Raw genomic sequence first — 22,186 nt, forward strand, 5'->3', positions numbered from 1 at the left:
GCAGGTACAGTATTCACAGTCAGAGGGGTCAAATTACCTGTTTTGCCTATGACTGACTGACATCAAGCTAAGTATTTTCTAATTTTCTGCTTCTGTTGGGCTTTTTTAATTTTTTCAATGCCTACGATGAGAAAATAAATTGAAGGGGAAAATGTGGATAATATTTTTATTTTACAGAATGGGCTAAAAGGATGCTGAGATCTTTGTTTATTTCAAAATAAAACCCTACAATATGAAGCCAAACTCAACCCCATTTGACTCCTAGAGAACATAGACTCTACTGATGATGACATGCTGTTGCCTAGTCAGTATTTGAGCACGTTTCCCATTTATTTTTAAATTCCGTGATATTTTAATGAGATGACTCTCAACTCTTTGATTCTGTGGTCTATCACTAATAGGTATGACAGCTCCCAAGGAAACAGACACTGTGGAGCCTAGGAACTGCAATGCCCACTATAGATCCATGGGGGATCCAAGTTTCCTCAACACTTGACAATTTAGAGGACTTGAAAGTCTCCCCTGGCTAAAGACTGCCTGTCTGAGCTTACAGAAATTCCTGCCTCTAACCACAGCCTCTGCCAGAAACTAATTCATTGTCTTCTAACTCCCTTGGTGTAAGAGCTCGTTCTCCTAAGTTCAAGGAATACTCTTCCTGCTACCAGCATCCTTCTGCTTCTGGGATGATGTCCACACTGAGGGCCTGTATCACCCTCATGACAGCAGTTTCTAGGGCATCAGTTAAAAAGAAAAACAAAACCACACTAAAAAAGGCAAGACTTAATACTTGTAAAATGGCAATAGGAAGAAACTTAGGAGGAAGAGCAAGAGGACTGAAAAAAACATTGTTTAGCACTTATTTGCATGCCCTTTTTAATGTGCATGCTTCTTTTGCATAGAAATTTACCATTTTCTGTTTTTTCCATAGACAAAAATAAGCAAAGCTGCTAAACTGTAAATGCTGCTAAACTGTAGATAAAAAGTTATTGGCTGCCTAGTCTTTTAAATTAATCATGGTTGGTATGATTTATATTGTTTAAAGAGCAGATGTTTTACTTTTTAAGTCAGAAAAAATATTAAAATAATGTCATATAAATAAATACCACACTAGCAAAAATTGTAAGATTGTAGTATTCCATTAATAGTTGACAGAAATAGTATTGTTCTCCATGCGAAGAGGAATACATCCAGCTTAATTTAACTGCAGAAGACTTGGAATACAGACCTATTGAAATATCTGATGTGCAATAAAGAAAATGTCATTCAGATATTGAAGTCAAAATGGATGCAGAATGAGCAATGTTAGAGCGTCTGTGGGGGGAGAAGGGTGAAGAGGGAGGGAAACAGAGAGAGAGAAAAGCATGAAACACCAGATGAGAATTCTGGAAACAGGCGTTGCCATGGAAAAGCAGTGGCTGTTATGTACTCTTAGAGCGCAGAAAAATAAAATACCTAAATCATGGAAAAATGAAGAAAATATGTTTCAAGGAAGCTGGATACATGAAATCAATTCTCAACTTGACAGCTGGCCTATTATGGTTGAATTAGACTATGAGTAAATCAACAAGACATCTACATTTTTTTCAAACAAACTTCCCAGTGGAATTCCTTAGTCAGCGAAGACTTTAAATCCATTGATTTAGGATGCATTTCTAATGCTGAATCCTTTCAGCTCTTTGAGATCGTATGCTTGGATATTTGTTCCAGTATTTGCTTATGCATTCAAGGTAACCAACTGGATGCACAGTTCTCTAAATTAGGTCTGCACCTCAACACTGTAGAAGCAAGAAGAAATTCTACAGCAGAGTCACTACAGAGTCAAGAGAAGTGCACAAGACTAAGAACTTCAGCTTTAAAGAAGTCAAGGAGAATAACTGGCACCTTGGGAAACGTATATCACAAAACCCAGAATTAGTGGCTACTAACCCCACTGTACAAAAACTTCCATAAGTTCTCATGCGTTACTCATGTAATGGGGCTAAAACATCCAAAGATCAGGGGTAAAGCTCTCCCAACACTTGTGACTAACTCAGGCCTTTTGTATACCAAGTGATGCCCAAAGCTCTTCCATTAAAGCATAGCTGGTCAACTAAACCATGCATCAACCCTGATGTAGCAAACCCTGAGTGCCTTCAAGCACCACAGTGCAAATATTTTACTAACAAGAAAATGGAATGTGAATTATACTGGCTGAAGGAATATGGTTTATTTGTATCCAACAGTGCCTGGCTATGACATTCAGAGGTGAACATAAGAAGGAATCTATCCCTCTTTCCCCTCCCACATGCTCTCCTCCCTCCCTGTTCCCACAGTTATTAAATGACTTTTGCAATTAGAGACATGATGCCTATTGTTTGCCTAGTTCCCAAAACTGGAATGTGAAGCTAAATGAGGGATAACACTTGCTAGATGCAGCTGCTAAAGGAACTGCCCAGCCTGCTGAGAAAGGGGAAGCAATGAACTCCAGATGTACTCCTTCCTCTTTGTGCAGCTGACGTGTACACTCACTGTCCCAAACATTCTGGCTTAAATCAAACATGTTTAAAATCCTTATTCCACAACTCTTGCTGTTTTCATGCCTTCCACAAGGGCTTTTAGCTTAATATTTTTTTCTATTTACTTAATATTCTACTCACCTAGGATAATTACACCAACATTTCAATAATAACTCACATTTTGCACCCATGTCTGTTTTCTTTACTCTGAGGAATGCTTGTCTTTCTCTTTGCTGTTCCTCAAGGGAGACACTACACAGCTCTGCAAACCGCTCAGCTAAACATGGTCCTTACTTTGCTAACTTGATGATAAATTGGGGTTTTATATCCAAAAGCAATGTTTTTCTTCATAAAACTTAGTTTTCATCTGGGGCAAAACAGAGAGATTACATTTTACATCCCTTGGAGGACATGCAGGGACTCACACTGCAAAACAGAACCCAGTTGCTCATACAAGCTTTGACACACAGTGTCAGAGACCATGCAAATTTTTTCCATTATGGAATCAGCAACATGAGGCAAAAGAAGGATATCTGTTTAGTTAAATTTACATCTTTGTGAGGAAAACAGAAGCAATTTTGGTGTAAATTTGAAATATAAAGGTAAGTAATTTTCTAACCACAATGTCTTTATTGAAAAGCCAACTCTTCTGTGATTCCAGTGGTTGTTCTGCATGAGGTTACATTATGAATAAAAGGGAGAAAAGAGAACATATGGGATACTCACTGTATCAGCCCCTGGAATATTAAAATGTCAGAATTTGTAATAAAAAGAGAATAAAATAAAAGTGCTTGTCACTGTATTCTGGTGGGAATTTTATTTTAGGAAGATAGTGTTCTAATGGATTAAAATTAAAAAAAAAAACCTTCTGCCAATTTATGCAAGGAAAACAGTATACTGTGAATCCTTGTTCCCTAGGAAAAGGAGAGAGTAAGTGAGAGCACAGATCCCTAGGTGTAGCTTACTAAGATACCTCTTTTTCAAGAAAATCACTAAAAAATCTTGATTTCATATGGATGCTGTGTAGAGACACTTTTCCAGAAACTGACATTAAAGAGAGTGGGATGGGGTATGAATTTCTGCCTTGTGCACCTGAGTTACACCAGCCAAACCTTTTATTTATTCTAATCTATTGTTTTAGTGAACACCAGCCAATACATAACTATGGAAGTTTTTACTCCCCTCCTGTTCATCAAAATACAGCTCCTCACAGACTTCAGTACACCTTGCACCAGACTCCTCAACAGCTATAAAAGGACTGTCTTGAAACAGGCCCTCATGGACCCGTATGAAGAGAGAAAATGCACACTGTTAGGGCTCAAAATGTGTTTTGCACATATTTCAAATGTTATTGAAGCCTGACAGACTGAAGCCTTTATTTAGCCACAAGAAAGAAAACTACTTTTTCAGATTTTACATAGGGTGACCATACGTTATTGAGTCTAGAAGAAATCACCAGTCTACTTGCACAACTTGCACTATGAAACTGAGTTTCAAGTGTGATAAGGGTTAAGGAAATCACATTGCTTCCCAGACAGACTCTCTCCTACATTATCAGTAAGTGCAATGCTTGTTTTAAACTTGGTTCATACTACTGAAATGCCCAACATCACCATCTTTCTAACTCTTTGGGTATATGCCATGGGGGGGATTTTTGTGACAAGAAGACAAAAAGAGCCTCATTTAGATGGCTGTGCAATGGGTAGATAGCTGTTTTCACCATCACTGTTTAGATACCCTGAGAATAAAAAAACAGCTTGCGAAACAGAAAGAAAACAGAGAATCTGAAAGAATGCCAGATCTAGGCACGTTGCTGTTCCAGGAACACTCAGCGCAGATTTACGCCAACTGCAGACCCGTGCCGAGACTCTAACCTCCATCCCGGTTAACTCCAGCTCCTGCAAGTGTGAAATTCCTTCTCCGCGGCGCCAGCCCCGACAGACTGGAGTGCGAAAATGTTCCGCTTTCTCTCCACAAACCGGCAGAGCCGGCCTTGCCTCTCGCCACCCCCGAACGCGGACTCGGGGCCGCAAAGGGTCATTGTCACCGTCTCTGGCGGACCCTGTGGCCAAGCGGGGCTCCCGGGGACCGCCGCCCCCGCCGAGCGGACCGGGAGGGGCTGCCGGGCATCTCCCCCGCAGTCCGCACCGCGCCGGCGTCCGCGACACCCCGCCCGAGCCCCCCACTCACTGTCCCGTTATCGTCCACCCCCAGAAGGTGTCCGTGGAGGATCTCCATCGGGGCGGAGGCGCTGGAGTGCACGAAGGTCCCCTTGAAGACGTGGGCGAGCGGCGGGCGCTGCGGGGAGCTCATAGCGGCGGGCGTTGGGCGCGGAGGACGCGGGCTGAGAGCTGCCACCCCACGGGCTGCCTTCCCTCGGTGTCTCCCGGTGCCGCCGGCGGCTTCCGGGAGTTGTCACCATTTCCCCACCCCCTGGTGACTTTCTTTACGGTGAATGGTTTCGGCACAAGGAGGGCGGGAGGCCGCGCTGCACCCTTTGCGTTCCCCCGGGCGGGCGGCGGACAGGGGTGTCCGGGCGGTGCGCGGGGTACACCCCGGACCCTCGGCCTTCTCGCCGCTGATGCCCTCATCCCAGGGATGTGCTCTCCTCCGTGCAAGAGGCGCGAACGACAGGAGAGATGCCTGATGGGTTTTGGGGTCCCTGTTTCTCCCTGGGAAGCGGTGAGAGGTTCGACAATGTGTCTGGTAGTGTTTTACGAGTGTCTAGCAACTCGGCTTTGCAACCAACCTGCGGGTTGTAACCACTTGCAGAAATTTAATTTACAATAGAATTTGTAGTTTGGAAAAGACCTTTAAGACCTTAAAATGTCAGACTGTCTCGTCAGTCCTTGGCCTCTGTGTTAGACATTAGAAGATACATTAGGAGTAGAGAAGTAGAGAATAAATGCCAGCTGAGGTATCAGAACTTCCAGAATTAGGCAGCCTCATTCGATGGAGATGGTCTACAGGAAAAAAAAAAAAAAAAAAAAAAAAAAAAAAAAAAAACCAAAAAAAAAAAAAAACACCAAACCCTCAGGAGAATGAAAGTTAGAGAAAAATTAATTTTGTTAACTGAGAGAAATGTGTCCCTGGAACAACAACAAGCTAAGTCAAAGTATATAATGAACACATCCTAAGAGGATAACACCATGAACGTCCTCTGAATTAATGTTTGAAGTGACCTTTATTCATCAACTTTCAACTTTATTATCAACTGACAAATGAACTTGGCACCAAGAGCACTGACACTACCATTCTCAAGGCTGCATTGCAAAGTTTGTTATTGCATGGTTTATCATTAAAAGACCTTTGCACTCCTCATTGTGCTGACACTATACAAATGCATGGCATATTATCTTTCCTACAAACTCTCCAGACTAATGGTAGGAGGAAAGAGAAACACAGCAGGAAAGTGCAGAATAAATTTAATTTTAGTCTGCTATGGGCAAGTCGTCAGCCTGTATCTTGCCTTCCTTGCATAAGAATGTGTTATGCTACTGAGAATGAAGTTTAAAAAGTATTGGATTTATTGATATCAGTGGGATGTTCATACGTGGATTTTGAGATCAGCTTAGTCAAGCAATAAAGAGTGTTCAAAAAAAAAATAAAAAATAGACATGTGAAAGTGACTTTTACTTACTTATACTGGCAATTCTTGCGAGAGGTCTTGCAGTTTAAGAAAACTCACAATGACATAAAATTGTTATTTAAGACACATTGCAGTTTTTTATTGTATTTCTAGCATCTTTGACATGAGAAAATAGCACACAAAACAAATCACAAATCTTGCAGATTAATCCACTTTGGAGAAGAAACTGGCCTAAAGATCTTTCATGCAGTTCAGTCTGTTTAAAACACAATACCTTCTGTTTCTTTGAAATGCAGAATAATAATTTTTTCAAAAATAGCACCAAAAGTTTTCTCAATTAGGACTTGCAAAAATCCCTTTTCCAAAGTTTTTTTCTCAGGGTGTTGCATTTGTGGTTGTCAAAGCTACAGCTGAAATGAGCTGTTTTCCAAGCTATTACTCCAGGCGAGGAAAATTGTCTTTTGCAGCAAGAAGGATAAAGAGTGGGAAAAAGGCTGGTTTTGCTACTGAGTAGTAAGGTGAGTGGAAATGAGAAACAGGGCGAAGGGACCAAGCCCTGCAGTGGTAAATTCACTTGATCCTCCTGTGAAGAGAGGAGTGAAAACAGTTTTCCCAGCAACAGCTGCTGCTCCACATGACTTGCTTTTGCCCTGGTGGCAGCAGGCAGCACAAGAGCTCGAGATTTGGTACCAAGAGCTGTGTTAGCCTGATTTGCATTAAGTGAAGCACACAGCTGTCCTAGGACAGCACGCTGGAAAGGTACAGAGCTGCTGCTGCTGCTACCAAACTCATTTACTCTGCTGTTAAAAATAATATTCAGCAGACCTCATTGTTTCTGAGGAACTTCTTGGTTGTGTTTGGTGGGGAAGGGGCCTGCTCCTGAGAATCTCTGTCTGCTTCAACCCTAGTTTTCCATTAAAATCTCAGGGATTGCCTCCAGCTTCCTTAAAAAAAGAAGTGCAGTGATTTGAGTGAGATGTAATCCAGATAGTATTTATGTAAGAGAAGAAAACCAAAAATATGGACAGTCTGTTTCATTAGCACTTTTACGGAGAAATGGCAATAACAATCACTGCTTATGATTTTTTTTTTTTACTTTAGTGTGTTCCAAACACTCTGAAGCTGTACAATTTCCTTGTCAGAAGAGCTGTCAAAAGGAGGTATCTTCTGCTTTTTCCAGCTGTCACATGGAAAAGCATGGGAGCTGTGGAAGATGGCTGGTGGAAGAATGGTTAACACCTTTCCTTCCTCCCAGATTTTGTTGGATTTTAATTTGCAACCAGTTACATATGTATGCCCTAGATACTTACATGAGTCAAGGTGAGACCTTGGCCTACTATGAAAAACTGAGTCATTGTTCCAAAATGTTGTAAGACTGAAGTATGTTTAGGTTTTTTGGGGATAAACTAGGCTTGGCGCTTCACCATCTGGAATAGAAGTGTAATGCTCTGTTGTGACTGTTACATAGTAATTAATTTAAGGAGTAGCATTTTTTTTTCTCTTTCCTTGAGACAGTTGATGGACTGGAGAGAGACATTTAGCTTCTTATAAATAATGCAATGGGTGTTTTTTTAGTAGAATTTAATACTATCATATATGTGTTAATACATTTAATAATTAATAGTGTGTACTTTGATCTAATACTGTTGTTTTTTTTTAAATCTGCCTCGTTATTCAGTAGCTTATCAGACTCCCTGTGTCTTCTAAATTATTGATTTCTAGGCAGTTATTGAAATGAGTCTTTAGGTGAGTCCTGAAGCCAAACAAATTCAGGATTAGAAGAATAATCAGTCAATGTATTTCTAAGAGCACAAGGACAGATTTTAACAGAATAAGAGTGCCTTTATTCTACTTGACACTTTCACTTTCTGATCTTTTCTTCACACTGTGCCAAGGAAAAATTCAATTACTTAATTCGAAGTCTCAGAGCACCTAAGCTGATCCTGCAACATCTGAGAAATATAAGAAAAAGAAACCTGCTTCTCCCCACTGCTTTCAAAAATAATTGATGGGGTATTTAATAATATTTTTGATTATTAAAAAAAAAAAAAGTAATGAAGTTTGATAAATACATACTCTCAAGTGAGAAATTAAGTTGGGAGCTAGATTTTAATCCAGTACAGGCTACTTCATACACCTTATTTTCCCACAAAAATTTGTATAATCAGAATATGTTACATTACTTAACTTTTCCGACTCCACCTAAAAGTGAAAATTACCACACTCCAAAGTAATATAAAGAAATTACAATAAAAATAGCCTCTTTGTCATTTGCGACCATGAGTATTCACTCTGCAGGTCCCAGCTGGAGCTTTCAGCCTTTGATATATAAGTTTACAAAGCCTTGGGAAGGCAAGGTTCAGACACTGCCAGGGGATGCTGGAGTTACTTTTTGTTACTTCCTATCTCCTAAAGATGCCAGTACTGGCATAGAACTGTCATAAATATCCCATCATTAGAACTTAGAAATGGCACATTCTCCTTGCTCACAGATACATGATTAACTGAAACACAGATTGGCTGATGTAAGTTCTTACACTCACCAAGTTTTTCTGTTTTACTGCCAAGACTTGTTCATAACAGGAATTGCATTAACTAAGCCAGAAACGTTCTTAAGGAGAGACAGCAAATGCTACACAAATATCAGTAAAACTCATCTCTCATTAGAAGTACAAGGTGAAATGTGTCAAAATATTTTGTTGACAAGTTTGTTGTATTTTCCACAAGACACAAAAGGATGAATCAATGTGCTTGGTGGACTTTACCTCTGATCATGTTAAAAGAGAATGCAATAGAATTTGGGTGTTTGCTGCTGTTAACAGATTTATGGGAAAAAATAGGGACATGATTTGCTGTTATTGCCTGAGAACTTTCACTGAGAAACTTTATCCATGGAATTACATTGTATGGTGGAGCCAAGACACATGATAGAATAGGATTGGCTCATCTCTGGTCATGGTAATATCATAGACCACTGTAGGTAACTGTGCAAAGAAGACTTTGTTGTTAGTCTCATTTTCATGCTTAAAATCAATACAACCAAATAATACTCTCCAACATACTATCAGTGATGATTTATCTAACTTTGCATTGCTAACAGAAGACAAAACACTTTTAGACATGTAGTCACAAATAAATTGTAAGGAATTAAAGTGAGATGTTAGAATTTATTTCTGTTATATTGCTGAATGCCTGTACACATGAACACCTTTCCTGCTTTACCAAAGAGCAAATTCCACTGATGCTGGAATTAATTTTCTTTTTGAGCGATTTGTGAACTCTGAACCATGATGAATAATCTAATTCACACATGTAATCAATAGTCCATGCATCCAAACCTACTCCTGTAAAATTACTTAAAAATTGCAATGTATTGACCAGCAGTTGCACTTCTAAGCTGTTTGAAGGATCTCTTCAAGTGTGCCAGTGTTCAGTAAAGCAGCAAAATCATAATGAAAAGTTTTGTGATCAGGTTGAAGGAAGTCTATTAGAAATATAAAAATGACATCAGAGTATTATTAGTTCACCACTTCATTTCAGAAGATAGTAAAACATAAATATATGAACTGTGAGAATTTAAAAAATAACCATTTATTGAATTCCATTTGTAATAATGATGTATTTACACTAAATTAACTAACTTACTTATTCACAGATACATAGTTTTATGGATTACCAGTTCTGAAATGGAACAGGAATTTATTTCAATGACTTCTTGACAGAAACTTCCTGCTTTGCATCCAAAATAGGATTCTGAAGCCATCTAAAAGTGGTGGTCTCTAATTTGAGGCATACAATATTTTGAACTTCCCAATAGTTCCTCTTAAAGAAGGACAGAGAATAGTTCCTCTTAAAGAAGGAAGGAGGAAAGTTCCCAATAGTTCCTCTTAAAGAAGGAAGGAGGAAAGATGAGAGAAAAGAAGCAACATTTTGCAGATGCACACATTCATCCGAGGTCAAGCTGAAAAGTTGATAAAAGCCCCCTTACTTCCCAAAAAGGCAAATACATGTGGCAAGTGGGAAAAAGTGGAGCTTTCATCACTTAAAAGCTGATCATGATGTTCATTCTTTCACTAACACTTCCCAACCTCACCCTTTCCTAACAGGGCTTCATGGGATGCTGTTTACCTAGTTAGAAGCCTTATGGCCACTAGTCAGTACCCTCTGTAAAGACTACGTGAACATGAGAAAACATGATTGCCTATAGCTGCAAAATTACAGATTTGGATATACATTAATCTCCTTGTATTCATTTCCTCAATCCTTGTTTTTGTCCATATTTTGCTTAGTATTTCAGAGGATTTTTGGTAGTGTCTTTTTCATAAAACCACTGTTTTTTCTGCCTTCCTGACTCTTCAGCATTCAATGTAGTATAAGTATGTGTCATCTGGACACCAATAAATGTGTTTATGCTGGAGTTTGAGCAGATTGAGCTGCAAATTCAAATTCCTTTTCCATGTTTTGTTTGGTTTTTTGGTTGTAGATTTGTCTTGTATCTACATTTCAAGTAACGCAGTGTCTGCTTGTGACCACCAGTTGTGTGCTTGCCATGGTTTTCCTCTTGGTTGAAGGGAGCTAATGATGACTGTATACATGAAACCACAAAAAGTTCTCCGTTTGAAATCTGCTTGTGAGGTCCTCCAGTAGTTTTCTTTTTATACTTGCACAGTTTTCTCTTAGTAAAGACTAGGAAATCTGAGATGTTTCTACAGAAATCTGGTTTTACATGCAATCTGTAAACTTATTCATGTAGGAATCATGTAGATGGTGTAGACACATGGACATGTAAGGTATGTGGTATTAGGTATGGACAAATTAGGTATGGACACAGGTATGGACACGTGGTGCATTTGATGAGCATCAGCTAGTGTCAAATCATTTGCTCCTAAACACAACTTGGGTATGCAATTCTAGAACCACAACAGATAGCACCAAATCAAGCTTCTATCACAGAATCACAGAATCAGTTACATTGGAAAAGATCAGAGTCCAACCTGTGACCAAACACTACCATGTCAAACAGACCATAGCGCTGAGTGCCACGCCCACTCCTTCCTTAAGCACCTCCAGGAATGGCGACTCCACCTTCCCGCTGGACAGTTCATTCCAATGCTCAATCACCCTGTCTGTGAAGAAATTCTTCCTAATGTCCAATCTAAACTTTCCCTTGCACAGCTTAAGACTGTGTCTTCTGGTCCTGTTGCTGGTTGCCTGGGAGAAGATGCCTACCCCCAACCTGCTACAACCTCCTTCCAGGTAGTTATGGAGAATGATAAGGTCAGCTTCCTTTCATCCAGACTAAATACCCCCAGCTCCCTCAGCTGCTTCTCATAGGATTTGTGCTCCAAAACCTTCACCCATTTCATTGCCCTTCTCTGGACCTGCTCCAACACCTCAAATCTTTCATTAATTGAGTGGCTCAGAACTGAACACAGGATTTGAGATGCAGCCTCATCTGTATCAAGCACAGAAGGAAATCTCTTCCCTAGTCCTGTTCACACCACACTGATACACACCAGGATGCCATTAATCTTCTTGTCCACCTGGGCACACTCATGTTCCGCTGGCTGTTGACCATTACCCCAGGGGTTTTCCCTGGGCCACTTCCCAGCCAGCCTGTTCCCAGCCTGTAGGGCTGCATAGGATTGTTGTGATTGAAGTGTGAGATCCGGCACCTGGCCTTGTTGCACCTCATGCCGTTGGTCTCAGCCTGTCCAGATCCCTCTGAAGGGCCTTTCTACCCTCCAGCAGATCAACACTTTGAATCATGGCATTAGGTAAAGTGAGAGCCTTAATCCATTGAGGGCACTGTCTCATACAACATCCTTGTTGATAAATTAGAGACGTGCTTCATTAATGGACTACTAGATGGATAAGAAACTGGCTGGATGAATGTATCCAAGGATACAAAGGAGATCCCTAACAAGAGGTGCCCCTCAGGGTTCTGTATTGGCACTTGTAAAGTCATGTCTTTATTAATGACAGAAACAGTGGATTGAGTTTATTCTCAGCAAGCTTGCAGATGCCACTAAGGTGAGTGGTGCAGCTGATGTGCTGAAGGGACAAGATGCCATCGAGAGGGACCTTGACAGGCTTGAGAACTGAGACAATGTGAATCTAATGAAGTTCAATAGTACTCTGTTGATTGAAGCAGTCATCAGCATCAGCAGAGGCTATGAATTGAGAGCAGCCCGGCATGACTTGGGCATATTGGTAGATGAAAAATTAGATATGAATCTACTGCATGCCCTTTCAGCCCTGAAAGTTAGTTGCATGCTGAGTTGTACAAAAAGAAGTGTGGCCAGCAGGGTGAGGGAGAGGATTCTGTCCCTTTGCTCTGCTCTTGTGAGACACCACCTGCAGTACTGTATCCAGCTCTTGGATTCTCAGCACAGAAAAGACAAGGACTTGTTAAAGGAAGGTGGTGAAGATGATGAGTGGCCTGAAGCACCCCTCCTCTGAAGACAGAGAGTTGAGATTGTTTAGCCTGGAGAAGAAAATACTCCAGTAGAGATTTTATTGTGGTTTTTCAACATATATTTTTCTTACATTGATCTCATATAATTATTTCTTATGAGAAACCCTTTTACCCGAGCCTTTAGTGATAGCACAAGGGGTAGCAATTTAAAACTGAAAGACTGTCAATTGAGATTGGCCATAAGAAATAAATTTTATACTGTAATGGTGGTGAGACAATGGAACACATTCCCAGAGAAGCTGTGGATGCTCCATCTCTGGAGGCATTCAAGACCAGGTTGGATGGGGTTTTAAGTAACCTGGATTAGTGGAAGGTGTCTCTGCTTGTGATAGAGGGTTTGGTCTAGATGAGTTTAAATGTCAAAAAACCCTAAACCATTGTGTGATTCTGAGTATCTTCCTTCTTCTGAAGATATCTGTCCTTTTTTTTTTTCCCCAAAGGTAATAAGTGTTCACAATTTTATGGAGTGCTCTTCTTGAATCTCAAGTTGACATGAGGGATACATACTGAGTCACATACCCATGCTCTTGTTGCCACCTCCAGAAGAGAATCCTGTCAGAATTCACAAAATAATCACAGAGCTACTCCCAAAGGCAATGCTGAGGCAAAATTGTTCTGCTGGAAATGCATCTGGACAAACTTTATTGACTGAAGCATTATGAACACATAGATAGACAACATACTACCACAAAGCAGAACACCAAGACATAAAGAAATGTTGCAGTGGCCGTGAATCAATGTTAAGAAGCATTGGATCACTTTTGTCCTTTATAGCCAAGAGTTTCCAAGAACATTGTTTTATCATGCTTGGTGTTCTTTACTTCCTCACCTCAATTTATTGACTAGATTGTAACTAACAGCATTTTTTCAGTTCTGTTTTTCTGTGACTCCTCTTTATGCTGTAGTCTTTCTCCTGCATATCACACATAGAATCTTTTAGGCTGGAAAATACCTCTAAGATCATTGAGTCCAACCTTTGACTGCACACCACTAGACCACAGCACTGAGTGCCAGTGTCAGAAACATCCAGTTGCTTCTTGAACACTGCCAGGGATGGTGACTCCACCATCTCCCTGGGTAGTCTGTTCCAATGTTTAATAACCCTTTCTATGAATAAATTCTTCCTGATATCCAACCTGAACCTGCCATGGTGCAACTTGAGGTTCTGTCCTCTTGTCCTGTTGCTGGGATAGCCTGGGAGAAGAACCCAGCCCCATGTTGCTACACACTCCTTTCAGACAGTTGTAGGGGGTGATAAGGTCTTCCCTCAGCCTCTCCTGAGCCTCTCAGACTACACACCCCCAGGTCCCTCAGCCACCCCTCATCAAACCTGTGCTCCAGACCCTTCCCCAGTTCCATTGCCCTTCTCTGGACACACTCCAGCACCTCATTGTCTTTCTTGTAGTGAGGAGCCCAGAACTGGACACTTGAACTTGAGGTGTGGCGTCACCAGTGCTGAATACAGGGAGACAATCATTGCCCTGGTCCTGCTGGCCACACTGTTGCTGATTCACACCACGATGCTTCTGCCTTTCTGGCCACTGGGCACACACTGTCTCATGTTCAGCTGCTGTCAAAGAGCACCCCCAGGTCCTTTCCTGCCATCAGCTTTCCAGCCACTCTGCCCCAGCCTATAGCACTGCAGGGGACTGTTCTGACACAGGGGCAGGACCCAGCACTTGACCTTGTTGAATGTCATGTAGCTGGCCTCAGCCCAAGTGAATGGTTGAATACTATCACATTCAAATTTTTGGCAATGTTTTGTTGCCTTATTGTATTCAAGAATTGTTATGGTTTACACAAGTTTTCTTCAGACTTCCTTAAAACTTCCAGTAATTTTTTTTAAATGTGCTTTTCAGATTTTCACATTAGTGACATGAAGAGATGTCCTTTTCTATTCAAGTTTTAAGCTGAGATACTAAATGCAAGGCTGTTAAACTGTGATATGTTCCATGGCCTTTCCCTTAATTCATATATGTAGCTAAATTTTGTATAAATGAGACAACAGTGATCCTATAGCTGATTATCTCTGTAATATGTGCCACTAACAACACCTGAGGTTGTGTATGTTTATTTAAATATCTCTAGGAAGACCTTGATTAATAATTTGGCAGTAGTAGACAATTCACTATGATCTTCAATAAGATGTGCCAAACTATTCTCATTGATAACTACCTCTCCTGGAAAAAAAAAACAAACAAAACAAAACAAACCAACAAAAAACCAAAAAAAAACCACCCCACTTTATTTATAATTTAAATTTGTTCACATTGGATTCCCAAACAAAAAAGTATATTTTTATTGACTAGGAAAACCCTTTATGAAAGTTGTGCTTTCACTGGTATCAAGCAGATCCCTTCACTCTCTGCTTGACAAGCTAAATGGATTGTGTTTTTTGTCCTTCAAGATACAGCCTATTTTCCCAGGTTAAGCGTTCCTTATGTCTTTTTCTGATTCTGTCTGATTTCAATGTCTGTCATGGACGTTGAGAACTGAATGCCATATGCTAGAAACAATCACAGTAAAGCCCAATGCAGAGGTTATGTAATGTCCCTATTTATACAGCCAAAACCAGCGTGTTTGCCATTTTGCTTGTGCTATTGCACTGACAAGTCATATTGTCTTATAGACCACAATTAATCCTATGTTTCAGTTAGCTGCAGAATCAATACAATATACATTAGTCACTCATGAGCATACACCTTATATTTTTTTCTGTCTGTGTATGCACAATTTGCTTGAGACAAAGCAGTCAAGATGTCCAGATCACAGAAGATTCTATTATTTGCTACTCTTCCTATTTGTGTAACAGTGAAAATTTGTTTTTTTTATCAATGGCTAATAAGAAGAAAGTGGAGCACAGCATCAGTATCTCCACAATTCTAGTGGAGATACCATAATATAATTTCACATGAATAGTGTGGCTAGAGGTCTGTCATTCTCATATGAGTTAGAGGGATGGTCAAAACTAGACTGTGTATGGTACCCCATCTTGTGTTATTTCTGATAAAACAGATTAGCTAAATACTCAGTGTAAAGTTTTTTAAAATTTTAAGTTTCTTAAAATTTTAAGTTTTTTAAAATTTTATCACTCCACTATGGCAGAAAAATCTTATTTAAGAGAAAAAAGCACTCAAAATCATCAAGGTAAATACTTCCTGTGCTTTTTTTCCTTTCATCGTTTCTTTTAATGGTGCGGGAAAGAGTAGTGGTATCTCTAATCCAAAGCATCTGTGTGCATCAATTGGTACACATTAGTAAGTCTTTGCTCTGAAATTCTTTAAAAATCATTAAATTAAAAATATGACACAACTTGTCAAGGTTTTCCAGATGACATATATTGAATGACAGCTTATCAAGGATCTGGGGACTGAGCTATGCACTTACACCCTCACTTCCCTCAGCACTAGACTCCCAATTGTCAACCTTGGTCTATAGCAGGGAGGTCACTGCTGACCCAGTGTTGTCAGGCAGAATGTCACCTAGGCTCCTGCTGTGTCACCTTTGGCAGTTACCTCTTTTGTGTGTTGCTGGCTAAGAATGCTGGGCATCTCCTGGCACTCATCTTCACTCAGCCCTCTGGTCTCCAGAGTCTCCCTTCACTTCCAGGGAATTGTCTTTTTTTTTTTTTACCCACCTTTTTCCAGGCTCTAGCTTTCCTAACCTGAATAAACAGTCTGTGTGCAGAAGCAGAATATGTCATCATCCTCTTAAGTGATTTCTTACATCGCTTCCAGAATGGGAAAATGCAGGACATGCCATCTGTATTTAAACCAGGTATTATCAGTGTTTATGAGTCCACCCTGCTACCCTTGCAACAATCAAGGCTGCTTCCTGGGAATGCAGAAGTTCTGCTTTGGATATCTACTCACATACACACAAGTATTCAATTATCTGCTGCCTGCTAGCATTCACAGTGAAGATATTTTTTTCATCCATGGCACAAGCACGGATTTTTGTGATTCAGTTCTGTCGTGACTCACAGGCTCATTTGATATTCAAGTATGATGCTTTAAATAGTACACCATGACAGAAAGAGAAGGCAAAGTGGATTGTCTACTTTGAGAATCTTGGTCCCTGGTAAGTCACACTCATTCACACCTATCAGTGTTAAAACTAGAACACACCTATCAGTGTAATTTGGGATTTTTTTTCTATTAGATACAACAGGGAGAAAAAAAAAGCCATGACTAAGCCTATGTAAGAGGCAATTCAATTTATGCAAATCGAATAGGATCCTTTTTCTCAGTCCTCCACACAGAGCTGCAGAAAAACAGCTGGGGCCTACCACAGTTTCTCAGTGAATCCTTCACTGTCTAGGGGAAGAGGAGTTTTATCCCATTGCTCTGTCAAGTGAGAGAGGAATAGATGGCTGGACACCCAGGTAAGTACCAGCCAAAAATACTCTTTCTGCTCTGGATGTGTCATTTGAGAAAGAGAACTTCTACTCTGTGACCCCACACAAGTTTTGCTGTGTGCCAACCCTACAGGTTCCAAGACAAATACAGGCAGAAACACCTGCTGGGCTGAGGGAAAAGAAAAGAAACTCCCATACATACCCAGGATAAGTTCTGTAACTCCCATGGTATCAACACTGATTTCTAATTTTATTCTCAAAAATGGATGTTATAGAAAATGCTTCACTCTATTTTTTTTTTTTTTTCTTTTAAAATTCTTTTTTCCCCAAGAGATTTAGGTAGAACCTCCTGAAAAGTTTAAGTGCTAGTCAATGAGTTTATAGCTGTATTTGCAGCAACTACAGACCTCCCAAGCCTGCAAGATTAGAGGCCATGTATGTATGCCATTCTTCAGTGGAGGCTCTGGGTAGATAGATTCCATGATAAAGCCAGACAGGTTTTGAAACTGTCATATAATTGGTATCCGGTACTGCAGTAATAACTACCAAGAGGGGAGGCCATCTTCACTGCACAGAAGGGGATTGCCAACACCCAGGCACAATCCCAGACAGGATTATGATCAATTAGATGGTGGTCTGGGTACAAGAGAGGTGTGGCAGCTCCTGGAAACACACGGTTGCTCCAGAGGCATTTTGCACAGCACAGCAGGTGGCCAGGGGACACCGGGAAACTAACAAAGCTGGATGTGCCTGGGCTATTCCAGAGCTGTGTGCTAGCAAAACCTAGACCATTTTAAACAATAATTAACTATGTTCCAGCGATGCCCAGTGTGTCTGGTGCGTCACATCAGGGAAATAGTGCAGAAATGTAAAATATCCAAGCAAGTTTCTGACTGCAAAATATCATGGACCTCTCAGTTACCCCTGCTGATTTCTTGCTATGAGTGGTGATGCTCCTCAAACACTGACCTCAAAGTATGTTCTGCTGTTGCAAAACTTAAATCCCATGTATGTTTAAGAATCTTGAACTGGCTGAACTGAAATAATGGGCAATGATTTTGAAATGGTTGCTGTTAGACTTCCTGATTTCACTTCTATAGAATCACAAAATTTATTTATAAAAAATATCAAATTATAAGTGTGAAAAACATGTTCACTCTCCTGTGAAAATGTAAAAAGTTTAATAATGGGCAATAGGAGACAAGGGCTATAGAGCAAAGGTTTTTACTGCCAGGTGTGTCTTGGCACTCAGCCAAGAACACACTGTCCCCTTCGGCGATACCCCTTAAATACCTTCCCCACCCCCCCCCCCCCGCACATCAGCCTGTTGCATATTCATAGATCATCATGCATATCCATAAACTAGTTTACATTTTCCAGGAACTATTTTACATGGGCCCTCCTCAGGTCTGCCCTTCTAGAGCATGCGTGTTTCTCGGCTGTGGCTTTGGCTCCTCCCTTATCACTTTCAGTTTGGACCTTGATCCACACTGTCTTCAGATGGTGAGTGCTGATGGTTGGCATATCTGTGAGGTGTCCTTATCCTGTGTTCATTGGATGTTATCCCATCCAAGCAAGCATTTTAACACAAGCATAGCTATTTCATTACTATGTCTCAGCTTAATTAAAAACAGAAATAAAACTATAAAACTATATCTTTATAACATAGTTACTTTAACACTACACATATAAAATCCATTTTAACATTTGCAAAAAGCCAATATTATAATATGTATCTATAACATAAGGAAGGCTGATCTGCAGTAAAAGTCTCATTTGCATCTTTCACTCCTCAGATGAGCAGCTAAGTTTGAACTGAAAAAGCCAGGCTATTTTGACACAGCCAAATTACAAAAGAAAAAGTGGGCAATTGCATTTTACATCAGAAAACAAAACTGGGGTTTATACTTGTCTATACTTTTGGCAGTACAGTACAGCAGAAATACAAGGTTTTGTGTACATTAAAATCTTCTTTTATTACTGATTGGGACCCATTTCTGATTGGGAAGAAGGAATGTTTATATTGTGAAACAAATTTGTACAGTGAAGTAGTTGATCAGAAAAGCCAGATTGTAGCTCATTTTCCAGCCAACTTAATTGAACAAGTTTTGGGACTGGGAAGACACCTTTTCTAATACCCTATAATGGTTAAAGACTAAGCAACTGATTAGTTGAAGGTTGTATTAATACTTCAGCAACTCAGTGTGCCTTAAACAAAAATAGCAACACCAACCAAAATTCGTTAACTCCTCACTGCCGAATAACTTCATTCACTTCCCACATGCAACCACCCACTTTGTTCATAACTCATTCTTTTAAATCATGCTCAAATGCACATGATTAAAGATAGTCTTGAGGACTTGAGTTTTCTAAGACTGGTTACATATTATATGCCTTTGCAGTGAAAGTGTGCCTGCTAAAAGAGTATCTATTGCACAAGGGGTACAGATAAGCTTGTATGGGCAAGCTAATCAGTGCTTCTGGGCCTGCTTTTCTCCCTTTTTTCTGACTTAAGCTTCTGAATTTATATGTTTCACTTAGCAGCAGCTCTTTTTGTTGAGACTGTCATATCTCCATCGGGTGCTTGCTTGCACAGCCAAAAAAGAGCTTTTCATAGCTTTCTGCTTCACAGATCTCTAACTGAGGTATAAAAATTTTCAGAGAGGCGGTTTCAATGTGGAGGATGTGAAACAGCTTCTTATACTAGCCTTGAAACTCCTACCCCCAAAGCGTTTTCTTAAAGGGCTTGTGAGATTTCTACTTGAAAATTTGAAAGCTTAATTTTTCCTCAAGAAGAGATCTCAAGGACAGTGTGAGGGGACAAAACTGAGATCAGCCTGCCTCTTTTAATGAAGTGGCCTCTACAAGTAGTTGTTCTTTCAGGTTGTTCTTTCAGGTAGTATGTTGTTCTTCCATAATTATAATGGCTGCAGTTATTTTTACCATGTCAAGATCTAGCTTCAGGTTATATACCTGTTCTCTAAGCCATTTCAAAGGCCCCAGTTACAACAGACTGTGGTTAGAAGACTTTGAAAGAGGAATTCTAGGAATTCAGTAGCAGGAGGACAAGAAAGGAGGGGAGAAAATAAAAATGTATTAACTTACTTTATGTCTATCCTGGTTCCAGCCAGGACAGGGTTCATTATTTACAGTAGCCAGGAGGGCCATGGCCAGAACCCACAAGTTATTCTATGCTACCTGAATTCCCCCAGTAGTGGGGGAAGGGAGTCTCTTCCAGGGAGAAGGGCTCCCTCCTGGTCATGGTTGTAGGTGAGCATTTTACATGTGAATTACTCTCCTTTGTGCATTCTGGCATTAATATTGTTGCTGCTTCTGTTCATTTTTCTTATCTCGTTGTTTCCAGTAAATTGTTCTTATCTCAACCCATGATCTTTGCCTTTTGTACCCCCAGCTCCCCTCTTCAGCACACTGCACCAGAGAGGGGGAAGAGGGAGCGAGCAGTGCATGGTTTTAGTGGGAGCACAATACTGGAGAATACCATCCCTAAACAATAACACATCAAACTAATTTCCTTATTTCTTACTAGAAGTTCCATAAGAGGAGGCTGCAATAAGACTTGAATCTGCTATGAACTCAAATTATACATCACTGCAGCTGCAGTAGTAAGGGGAGAGTAATACTGCATTTGTAAGGTTTGTAATTAGTACTGTGAATAGCATAATAAAGAAGGTCCCAATAAACAAGCTGATGATTTTATTCCAGAAAAAAATTAGTCCATTGTTCTTAATGAAATGGAAGGGAATTTTTCCTTTGTATAATTCCCTTCTTTCTGTCTTGGGACTCTGAGTAAAAATGTTTCTTCATTATTTCTAACATTACTTCTACAGATGCTTTGGCAGATATTTGAGAAATTCTTTAATTTTATATTTGAAAGACAGGGCTTCAAAGATTAGTTGTTGCTTTCTGCATTAGGGAAGCTCTGTAGAATTACTAAATGTATCATGTATGTTTCCATACTATTCTTATGCTTCAGAGTAACATAATTTTCAGTGTGGTTTTTTTTTTTTTTTTAATTTCAGAGCTGTTTTGGAAGTGTGATTAAATTTTATTTCTGTTCTTAATAATGGGGAAGTCCTTCTCTCATGTCTCATATCAGCTCATAAAAATACATCAGTTTCATGGCTAAACTGAATTTCCTTTTCAAGATTCTAAGTGTTGCATTTATACTGAGCTTGACACTCAGAAGCCACCTTGCCTCGTAGATTGGTCCTTAATGGAGCTGAGCTGACTCCCACTAGTTGAAAATCAGGCTTCTATTTCCAGACAGTCATCCTGAAGACTCAGTGAACACTAAGGGAGGAACGCATATACAGGAATCTAAAATATTTTTACAGGTCTTCCCTTTTGGATCTTTCTCTTAACTAACAAATGTGTTTTACTGAATCATGTATTTTCGGCTCTTGTGCAATAGGAGAAATAAGAGAAAGCAGTTTGCATTTTATTTTCTGAATCTAGACATGAGAGTGGCTAGTGCTGCTATTAGGACAGTACATATTGACTATTCCATATCATTCCATGTATTCAGGAAAACATATTGATGGATAGAAAGCAGCAGAAGAGACATTCTGCAGATTATATCCCTAAGAATATGTTCATTATGTACATATTCAGCATCCCACATAATACAGCTACCACACAAAAGGATAAAATGCAGCAAAAGTAGAATAATTTTTCAGTTGAATAAATACAGCGTCAGGTGATCTTCCATCTAATATTGGGAGTTACAAGAGTTTGGCACTGACTCCCACTTTCCAACCAACTAACCAGCCTCTAAAAGAGTAAGCATTTCACAGTTGAAGTAAACATCATGTAGCTCAATTTGTATTTACTTCAGATGAATGTTTATTCAGGCTCATTTATTTCTGGAAATGTAAATTCTTTGGATTAAGAGTTTTACTGCAGAGAATGTTTCTCCAGCTGCAACAAATACCTTTGGTAAATTCTTGTCAACTGCTCCCCATCACTGTCTTCTCTCTCATGCAGGCCTAAATGCAGGCTCCAGGATGTCTCCCTCCTTGATTTTACCCCAGACTGATGGCCAGCCAACAGGCATATCAAGGTGGGTTTTGCCCTCTTCTGAAGGCAGCTCTGACACTTTGCTTTCTCCTGTTGTTGGGGTATCTAGAGCCTTGAAGAGCTGATGGAAATTGGTTGTATAAGGACATCAGCTACCTCTTTCAGCACCCTGGGATGCAGCAGGACAGGTCCCAGGACGTGTGTGGGTGTTAAGTGCTCCTGCATGACCA

The 22,186-nt window shown here is 40.1% G+C and overlaps 1 protein-coding gene across 1 annotated transcript in view; it reads right to left on the reverse strand.

Annotated features, from left to right (window-relative positions):
• The window catches only part of GDA (guanine deaminase), a 30,463-nt gene extending 25,590 nt beyond the window's left edge, over nucleotides 1-4,873 (reverse strand). The window contains exon 1 of the mRNA XM_068175861.1: nucleotides 4,686-4,873. Coding sequence (XP_068031962.1) covers nucleotides 4,686-4,808 — 123 coding nt within the window. The 5' untranslated portion in view covers nucleotides 4,809-4,873. The remainder of the gene's footprint in view (nucleotides 1-4,685) is intronic.
• Nucleotides 4,874-22,186: the final 17,313 nt, after the last annotated feature.

Source organism: Anomalospiza imberbis, chromosome Z, assembly GCF_031753505.1.
Source record: "Anomalospiza imberbis isolate Cuckoo-Finch-1a 21T00152 chromosome Z, ASM3175350v1, whole genome shotgun sequence".
Taxonomy (NCBI): Eukaryota; Metazoa; Chordata; class Aves; order Passeriformes; family Viduidae; genus Anomalospiza; species Anomalospiza imberbis.